This window comes from Scophthalmus maximus, chromosome 4, assembly GCF_022379125.1.
Source record: "Scophthalmus maximus strain ysfricsl-2021 chromosome 4, ASM2237912v1, whole genome shotgun sequence".
Taxonomy (NCBI): Eukaryota; Metazoa; Chordata; class Actinopteri; order Pleuronectiformes; family Scophthalmidae; genus Scophthalmus; species Scophthalmus maximus.
Genome location: NC_061518.1, coordinates 5,788,911 through 5,799,666, shown reverse-complemented (window position 1 = coordinate 5,799,666; position 10,756 = coordinate 5,788,911). Strand labels below are relative to the sequence as shown.

At 41.3% G+C, this 10,756-nt stretch overlaps 1 protein-coding gene across 3 annotated transcripts in view; it reads left to right on the top strand.

Moving 5' to 3' along the window:
- Nucleotides 1-589: 589 nt before the first annotated feature.
- The window catches only part of nkpd1 (NTPase, KAP family P-loop domain containing 1), a 40,230-nt gene continuing 30,063 nt past the window's right edge, over nt 590-10,756 (top strand). Inside the window, exons 1-2 of one of the 3 annotated variants that reach the window (XM_047331700.1) lie at nt 590-792; nt 1,481-1,525. In XM_047331700.1, the coding sequence (XP_047187656.1) occupies nt 1,486-1,525 (40 nt within the window). In that variant the 5' untranslated portion in view covers nt 590-792; nt 1,481-1,485. Of the gene's footprint in view, nt 793-1,470; nt 1,526-10,756 lie in introns of those variants that run through there. The other 2 variants (XM_047331702.1, XM_035629415.2) reach the window with 2 other exon arrangements.

Sequence of the window (10,756 nt, the reverse complement as noted above, 5' to 3'; positions counted from 1 at the left end):
CTTTTCTGCTGGCATCTGGTGGTAAAGTTGAAAACCGCAACCAACTCAGGACCTTTTGTAGCAGGTGATTGTACATATATGAACAGTCATGGACAATGTGTTAATTTTTTGTGAATAAGTTCTTCTAAATATTACTCACTGTAGCTTTAAGTAATGTCACAGAATTTGTCACGCAAATGGCAGCATAGTTTTATTTGTTGTGACATTGGAGATGGATGGATGAATATCATTTTCTTGAACAACCAAGACCCCTACAAAAGGAAGAGCTACTCAGAACACACCCTTTTAAATGTGAGCATATACACCAAGCATAGCAGAGCAGTACATAGCCAGCAATGAACACACACAAGCCAGAAAAAAGAAAAAAAAACACACAATGCAATAAAGATTCAACATAGCCCACAGTGTTTATACAATAGTGCACTTGACCAACCACAACATAGAATACTGTTCCCCAACCCCTGGGTCGGTTTCTCAGTCTCAGTCAATATGAACAAAGTCTGTCCGTTTCAGGTCGCCCAAAAGTCAGTAGGAGTGGTACCTCCTGTCCCGTTTGCAGCTATGTTGTGTGCGCCGGCGCTTACCGGCGTTACCTGCAGTTCCCGGAAGCAGCAGCAGCAGACTCCGCTGATGTACACAGCGGGCAGAGGGAGAGACGGGGTGACGTGTGGATCCGGTGACGGTGGAACGGCAGTGAACCTAGCACACAACGGACTGAACCACGCGACGACAGGGACTGACGCGAGCTAGCGACACCTGGACGGCCCGGCCTCTTCCTCGGCGTGTGCCTCGGTGAGTACGCGCCATTTTCCTTTTTTTAACTCAGCCAGTCATCAGGCGAGGATGGTCTGCGTCATGAGGGGGTGGGGCTTCTGATAGTTCCCGGAAGTTCTTGGCGAGCAATTAGAATCCATTATTCAGAGCGACAGGTGATAACAAATCATTACATATATCGATTTACAATATAGCAGACCGACATGCCTATGTAGTTACTCTATGTAGTTAGTCAATACGTTTTTTAAAAGTAAAATTTAATTAATAATTTAATGTTTTAATGAGGATGCTGATTTGAGTCGGATGTGCTGATAATATACAATCTGATTAATTTAAACGGTTGGCTTTAGGAGTAACCTTCAAAACGTTTGAAAACGCAAAGCTATTCTATTCATTGCTGGAAAAATGTCTCAGCTTTCATTGAATTCTGGCCAGTCCATCTAAGTAGTGATGTTGGTTGGCATATAAATCTACATTAACCAGCAAACCAGCGAAGAGCAATAGAAAGGAGTTAAAGGGCCATTAAAACCCAACTGGACTCAGGAGCGGTGTTTACTATTAGCTTAATCAGCTGACGAGGAGAGCAATCACCATTTTGAGGAGAGCAAGCCGACGACATTGGGGGAGAATATGAAGCAGATTAATGCCTCATTCCCACTTTTTGTGCAAATCTATGAGGAGTGTGATGATCAGTGTTGTGTTGCAGTCTGAATGAAGGGAGAAGGGAGATCGCAGCAGCACACATACACAGGTGAGCGCTTTACCACTCAAAGTTAATTTAAATGCATGATTATATACGTATGTGCACATATACCGGATTGATTTTAGGGTGTGGGCCACCCACTAAACAGTAGTCTTGATTATAAGCTTGACTGTATTTAAAAAAATACATTTTCATGACAAATGGAAATAATGCTTTCACGTGTCTCAGTAACAACCTAGTAAAGATGTTTGGTATGTTGGTTCGATACAGCCGCCACTTTTTATATTAGATCCACTGTAATTCGACCAAAATTCAAATCTGTAAACTGAGCTCTGTGAGGAAACTCACTCTGGGACCTCCCGGCAGAACATGACTCTCTTCATTATCATCCTCGTCTTTATCACCGTCACCATAACTGCCCCCGAGATGATCGGGGATTCGTCCAGCTTTGCAGATGTTGTAAAACGCAGCACGGGCAGTAATAACTCCCCAGAGCTTATCAGGCGCCAGCCACACCTCTCCACGTCACACATGAAACGGCCTCTTCCTTCAATATCCCACTCAACTACTACTGGTGTTTTCTTGTGTGTCCACACAAACAAATCAGCAGGATCAAATTCACAGTAGCCAATAATGGGAATTAAACACAACAGTTTGGGCTATTTGAGAAAAAAATATTTTAACGAATTGGAAACTCTTCCATTTCCAGGCATAATAATTCTTTGCTAGCCTACTGTTGAGGCCGGTTGTGGTAATTTAGGCCTTGGCTGACCAGAATAGCTACTCAACAAACAAGTGGCAATGGCTGGAACATAATGTCCTTTAAAAAGCTGTCTCTGGACACTCTCAAACATTCCTGGCATTGTGTGTGTGTGTGTGTGTGTGTGTGTCTGTGTGTGTGTATGTGGCCAACGGTGCAATAATACAGATGTGTGTCTAGTCAGCTATATCAAAAACACAGGGGACACCCGCCATGTCCACGATTGCCCTTCTGTGAGCCTGCAAGCTGTGAACATCCAACTTTGTCCCAATACGAGATTGTGAAAGAGCCGTAATTGTTTTGCGTGATCACTCGGCTGATGAAAGGTTGTGACAGGCCCAAGTCATCACTGCAGCACTGCTGCATTCTTTCAGCTGCCAAATGTCTGAGTATTTTTTTTTTACCGAGTTGTTTACTTTCATTGCTGGCGTTATAGCGTCATTGGGAGATGTGATCACATCTCTAATGAAATCGACCACAAACATTATCCCGGCGCAATCTAATCTGTAGCGTTTCATTAACTCAATGTCATCCACCATTTGGAGAATATTTTTCCTTCCTCTTTATATTTCAATCTTTTTTCCCCCTCTGTTTAAGAAACTAGATAAAGTCCTCCTCCCTGCTCTTAACAAATGTTCACTGTAGGAGCTCTCATAAGGGCTAAGATGCTTTGTGAAACACTCATAAAAACCAGGATCTAGATAGCTAGCTAGATACATGAATGAAGAAAGCACAAAATGAACAAAAGACACAGTTAACAGCCCTGAAGCAGTTAAAAAAATATATAAAATACAGAACAAGTGTAAGATCAAACTGGTAGGGGAAATCTTTAGAAAACATTATAAATTCTAAGACTTGTCGTATCTAATTATCTGATATAGTTGATGAGGATAACTAAGATAATTATTGTTCATATTATGTGCATTGCCATGTCAAAGGCTGTTGGTTAAATACTGAAAATGCATTCACATCACGTCGGGCTCAGATGCTGCAACTTCAGTAAGGCCACACTGCCCGCACATACAATACACACACACACACACACACACACACACACACACACACACAGGCCAGCAGCAATGCACATAGTCCAAGTGAACAACAGATGACTATCAGTGCCACATCCCACAATCCATTTCTTCCTGCTGTGGTCGTCTTCTCTCCAACACATAACGCTCAACTTGAAGGAATATTGCTTTTCTGATATCTCACAAAGTGTGACCTTCCTCGCAAACACACTCACTCTCCCACTCAAAATCAAAAGCAGGACACACACACACACACACTCTTGCCAGATGAAAACAGATATATCCCTGTCATGTCAGATGCTGCTTGCCCTCAGTGAGCTTCTAGTCCAAATCAAAAATCCATTACTAGTTCCATTTTGTCATCGGTCATAATAGGGCCAAATCAGAGATCAATGCGTCATTGCGAGTTAATAAATGACTGGAGCAATAAAAATTGGCTGATGGTTATGATCATGATAATGTAATATTTTCGTTCAACGGGAATAGATTTAACGACGCTGACTTTGTTGGCATTCTTTGATCAAACTAAAAGACCAGCTGGGATGAAAGTGAAACTGCTTTTGATGCCGCAGCTGTAAGTATGAATTGATCTTTATTGCTGCTGCTGTACTTGATGGCCATAGTGGAGAAGGAGGAAAACCCCGTAATGGGACGAGATGGGAGCGAGGAGATGGGTCATTTTTCATGTGACAATAGATCCTACTACCTTCTGTAAAGGAGCGCTCTGATTTATTACGGCGTGGGTCTTGTTTTGTTGTGTTACATATGATTACCGCAGTACTCGCCAAAGCCATTACTGAGATCTGAGAAAGTCAGACGGACAAAAACAAAATAAAGGTTGTAAACAAGCAAACAGTTTAGCCAGATTATATGAGCCAGAGGTGAGACCTAAAGCCCAAAATAGCAAATAGTAATAATCCCTTCATTGTCTGTAAGCTGTGATGGATGTGTACAAAGCACAGTTTGGGTTATAACTTTACTGTTTACCTTCATTTCCCTTCTAAACACGTCTGGGTGTCCCAGTGAGTAAATCCTGCATGATCGTCTAACTGTCTCTTACCTTGTCTGACTTTTCAGGTCTCAACAACAGCCCTGTTTCCTAAAAAATGATATTCATGTGCTACTAAATTGCAACACCAAATGCAGCTCACATCCTTCATCAACATTATGGGCTTTTTTTTTTTATGAATGCATCTGCAATGTCGCAGAATGTTCATTCAAAACATTCTTTATCTTCACAACATTCATTCACAAAACATTGCTGATGTGTTTCCCTCGGCTCATAGCAACTCAAGCAGTATAAACGTAATATGTGCGCATGTTCGGGTAGCATTTGGTTACAGACACTAAAGTCACTGGAAGTATTAGATTAATTGATTCATATTTAACAAAAAACTATAATTTTCTCCAAACCTTAACCAAAGTCTTCCTGGTCCCTCAACTTAATGGTGCATTATCACCAAACGCGAAAAAAAAAATTCCGCGCAAAGAGATTACATACAAAGTCCATGCAAAGACGCAAGTCTTGCCTTTTATATTGATATGTTAAAATGTTGGCAAACATTACAGGTACAGCTAAAAACAAAAAAAACTATATTTTCTTTACTGTATACAGTATGTTATTGTATATGATGTGGCAACTGAAATAAAAACTAAGTTTAAAAGAAAGACACAAGTAGATGCAAATTTGGCGTTACTCATGCTTGGCAAATGACATGATGCAAATAATGCTATGTTTAATTAATTATACGTCACGTTACTTGCAGATGTTTGCTTATTTGCATCATTGACATTATTCACGCGAATAAACGCAACCCGTGGATATTCGCCCGTTCTTCTTTCCAAGTTCTCTAACAAAAGACCTCCTCTGAAACGAACACACACAGACACACACACGTAAACATGAACTGTTTAGTGTAAAAACGACACTACCCCCCCACTGATACAATGTCAGGACATCTGACGACAGTGACGTAGGGAGGATCTCAATGCAAGTTGGCATATAAGTTGAAAGTTGAAATATTTGAACTTGAAATATTCATGTGAGGCGAAGTCGCAAAAGCCATTTACCTTCATTCACTGACACCCGCGGCCGACAGAGAACGGGCGGATAGTTGGGTTGTGTTCACTCGCGTTACTTGCTCAAGGAAATATACTTGATCCGGCAGCCAAACTTAACTTGCAAATATGAAAAAAAATTCAAACGAGACAAGGTTAGAATATAAGATGTTGTAGCCACGAAGATAGCGGTGCCTTTAGTTATCTATCCTAACCACATTGAGAGGAGTCAGACTCCTTGAATACACAGCGACAGTTGTAGAAAAAAACCGGTGTTTCTGCCCGTGTGAGGTCTGGTTTCTGCCTCTCCGTATTATTCATTACTTGATAACGTGGAGTGCAGCACTTTTGTCATACCTCACCTACACTGCCTATTTGTACAGCAGTGTCAACCCGTAGTACATTTTCATGAAGCTTATCACCCACTCTATTAAACATAACGAATAAAGGGGGTCTGCAGGATGTGCAGCAGACACTGATAAACGTGATCAACCCCCCCCCCCCCCGAAACGAAACCGGCTCCGTGTATTTTAAGACTACCAAGGGTTTATGTTCAGTCCCATTAAACTGAGCCCGCTGTTAGTGAATTGACCTTCAGTTCCTCTGACATGAGCCGGGGATCCGGAGCTAAAGTGACGTCTCGCTGGCATTCACTGACAGCCGATGACGAGGAGGGTTAGATGTGTGCATGAAAAAGAGATATTAAACCCTAAGAACGCCGAGTGCGACTGACAGCTCCTCCACTCCTCTTGTTTCCTGTTCTTCTTCATAGCTCACTTTCTCCCTTCTTGTTGTTTTTTTTCTTCTCTCCTTTCGCACTATGTCATCTGACACTTAACTGCACAACAGGAAGAGTTCCTCCGAGGGGGGTTATGATTAAACTGCTTCTTTTTTTTTTGCAGTCAAATACTCTTGCATACAGTTACATAAAAACGCGTCTGTGTTTACACACGCAGTCAGGCACGCAAAACACATTTCGAACGATTCAGACGGATAGGGATGAAGATGAGAAGAGATCAAAACCGGCGACTGTCTGAAGTTATATGCCAGTTGTTGTTTCTTTCCCCTCCCTTTTTCCCCCATGTCCACATTTTATGAGGAGTAAAAATCGAATTATATTGATGTCTTTTTTACTCGGTCACTCGCTCTGAGTGAAACTTTCTGTCGCCCGCAGAACAAATTGCATCTTATTTAGAAAATTTTGGTCTGAAGATTGCAATTTGGCTTGATTTATTCTGTAACAGCTGGTCACAGACAGGGATGCAATGGAGAATAGAAAGCTCCTAAATCTTTTTTGTTAAACTTCTTTACGAACCCACCAAGTGTATTTGTTTTTTCTTAATTTATAGCCAAGATCTGTCTGTATCAAAGTGTCAGATATGAAACAAACTTTATACGACTCTTTTCCTCTTATGGGAACGTAAAGCCTCTGAAAAACACCATTACCAATTGGTGGTAAATGGTGGTAAAACAGCATTCACAAGCTGTTTTATTTTATATAAAAGGGAAGCCAGGCTCTGTGTTTTGTTAAAGCTATTGTTGTCAAGATTTTGCATATTCTGTCACACAAAACAGTTTCTGTTGTCACAGTAATTTCTTTACCATTTATTAAAGTCGTTGGTTCAGAATTCACAACCTTTGCGTTACAAGGCTGATATCTGTTACTGAAGTAAACCATTGCGCATATTGCAATGGGACAGATCTACTGGGGGGGGCATGGTATCTACCAATTTTGGACAATCAATTGTCAATGAAAAATATAGTTGTGGCTGGTTTTCAACAAAGTGCAATTGATTACGACAATACATTATGTTCCTGTCCACTCCTTGGCTCAAACCAGACAGGAGCTGTTTTCGACTTTGCGTGCATCCAAAAGCTGCTGCTAGTCGTCCCTGCAGTGAACCACAGCTCCCTTTGGTTTCTCCCGGCAGCTTTCTGTGCAGCCCGTCTCCTTCCCAACCTCGCACAACGCCTGCTGATGGCTGATTCCTTTCCTGCTTAATGTGTGTGTGTGTGTAGTCTTGCCAACTTCCACTCGTAGAAATGCAGTAGGCAATGGGTGCAGACGGAGAGCCGTGGGGTTTGTTTTGATGAGGTATGCTGTTTAGGAATAGTAACTGGAGTTTGATTGTGCGAAGAAAACGGATTGAACATGACTAAACTCAAGCACGCAGCTTCCAGCATCTCTGAAACTGCTCAACCTGCCGCAAATAAGCCTGCTGGTTTAACATCGGTCGTGCAAGTACAACGGACAGAAGCACACCGATTTAAAAGCACTAGAATCACTTGCTTCAAACCCCAAAATACATTTGGCTAGCAAAGCTGTTTTTGCTCGTCATCAACTCCTGAGGAGAATATCTTGCTCTTTAGCCATGTTCACAAAATGCTCCTTAGAGATGAGGGGAAGCTGAATCAGGTGATAATTCTCTGTGGAATCGTTGCTATGAGCCACAGCTTTCACATACAAATGTGATAAACATATTTATCATAGCCGCTTTGAACAAAAAAAGTACTTACTAATATTTGTACTTTAACTAGGGCTGCAACTAACGATTATTTTCATATCTATTAATCTGTCGATTATTTTCTCGATTAATCGATTAGTTGTTTGGTCCAGAAATGAGGAAAAATGTCGATCGTGTTTCCCAAAACTCCAAGATGATGTTTTGTTGTGTCCACACACCAAAGATATTTAGTTTCCTGTCACAGAGCAAATAAACCAGAAAATATTCACATTTGAAAAGCTGAAATCAGAGAATAAAAACCACTTGAACTGATTAATCGAGTATCAAAATAGTAGGGGATTATTTTTGATTAACTGTTGCAGCTCTAACTTGAACAGGCGGCTTTTCCACCTTTCCCAGCTGAAAAGCGCAATCTGATAAAGTGAACATTTGCTCCATCGCCGAAGACACGCCAAGTCAGAAAAGAAAAGGGTCTGAGGAACAATTTCGAACAATTTAGTTTTCCGACTGCGCACGTGAATTCGTGCGCATTCATTTGTGTGTGTGTGTGCAAATGATGACATCACTTGCATGCAAGGTTTTTCACACACACACACACACACAAACACACACACACACACACACACACACACACACACACACACCTATTTGGCCCAGCACAAAGGCATACACACTTCAAAGGCAAGGGGTTCGGATCAAACACAGTGTGTGCACGTAGGTGGTGAATGTACACAACTCCCTCCGTGGCCCCGCTCCCTTCATCTATGGCTCTTTTCATGTCTACGCTTGCAGGAGCCACATTCACTACAACTCTTGAATCTTAATTTGAATAAATTTGCTCAAATCAAATGAAATTGTGGCTCGAATAATTCTGACGTTGGAACCTGGCTGTAAAAGCGATACTTGACCCTGCGCCTGTTGGTCATAGAAATAATTTGATTTCAAGGACTAAGCTGGACAACGTGTGAAGAAGAAAAACCTCTGTGGGGCTGAGGACCTTGAAAGCCGACAGCCGTTAGAAAAACTGTCTCCCATGCGAGCACAGCAGTGTTAGTTCACTGTATTTTGTTAACATAGAAATGACTTCAGTTATTGAAAGCGAATGCACCACACACACACAACTCTTGTTTAGCGGAGAATTATCCACATCTTGCCCTCAGCCATCCCTCTGATAAAAGATGGAGTCGGATCTGAGGCAACGCGGTGCTGAACTTGCCACCTAAAGTGGCCACTCGAGTCTGTTTCTGGAAATCCCAGTGGCTGCTCTTCTGTATTCTTATTGTTTTGACCTGCGTCCCTTTGGGGCCTAAAGGTCGGAGGCACCCGGGTGAACTCTTGCTTTCCCGACTCCTCTGCCCTCGGCCACCTCTCCTGTCCCCACTGTGTCTTCCCTTCACCCATGGGACTCAGGGGGGACTCTGGGGGTCACAAGACTCAAACGCATGGCCAACTCTTGTCAATTTGAACAAACCAACGCTAAATCTAAACTTGGTCTAAACTTTTTTCAGTCCAAATGGCTACACACTGAATGATGAATCGAAGCAATCATTTTGTTGAAATCTGCTAAAAGCTATCCCTTTACTTTTGGATCTTTGAAAATGCAATATTATGTAGATATATGACTTTATTGCATTTATATGTAACCATTATTGACTTTGCATACTCTCATTTCATTTAACATGTGTTACACTAAATTGTTTCGATGTATTTTGTTAAAAGACAGTTGAAAGTCAAGAATTTTACAGCTGTGTCTTCATATTCACGTAATATTAATCTCTGTTAACATAATAATATAAAAAAAAACTCCTCTCCCAGATTCCTCTTCTGCTCAGATTCTGCCTGTATCTTATTAAAGGCCCAATTAGAAATGTGATTGATGACAAAATTCCCCTTTGATTAAAATGAGCTGTGACAGAGTTGGTTACGTCGTAGGAAGAGTGAAGAAATGTCACCGTGATGCCTTTAATGGGTTATTTTCAAATCACCTCTGTGATTTACAGGATTGCAAATAATTTAATATGCCAGGCCAGTAACATTATTGTAATAAGCCATCTAAAACAATTTATTGGATGTTCTCTCACAGTAATTCACTAGGGTCATGCATGTTTTATGGACAATCAATCAAACTCAAAGACCAGCAGGCTGGATAATGAGGAACTGTTGAGAGGAATGAGACATATACAAGCTCAGAGACAGAGACGCAAAAAACACCTCTCTCGACAAACTAACTTGAACATGGTATAATCGTGAAGGTGTGTCTGTGTGTGTGTTTCACTCAAAGAGGCTGACAAAACCAGTGTAGCAGACCTTTATGTTGACATTTCCCCACTATTACATCCAAGTCAAGTTTATTTATATAGCACATTTCATACGACAGGGGTAGACTCAATGTGCCAAGACAGTTGTACTTACACTGTAGGTGGTACAATTCAATCCATCACCGATTACAGCAATACGACTCTTTCCAGAGTTTCCATTTCCAGAGTTGTGATTGTATGCTGGACACAAACTGTTTTGTATTTGTGTGTTTAGACACCTTGACACCTCTTTCCAATATTTGAAGAGCAAAGGAAAAGGATCAGGTATTTAAATAATCATGATTTTTTTTTTTACTAATCCAGGTCACTACGCGGACCATATTGCAAATTAACTGTTGATAAGCAATATATAAATTTGCACTATGAATCTAAATTTTCTTACAGTCAACCAAACTCTGTCTTTCCTCCGTAATGTTTTTTCTTGAATGATGTCAGCAGTTCGGCAACTCGTACCAAAAATTTCAACAACTTTCCGAGTTGTTCCGACTTCAGCTGGTGTTCAAGTGCATTTTCCCAGTCCGCAACAAATTTTTCCCATAATTTCGACACCATGTCGTTAAGGCACTCTGAGACTCAGCAACTCCAATCAGATAGGGATAAACAGGGAGAGGAAATCGGGGAGCGGTCAGTAATCCAATCCCCAGCAGGCC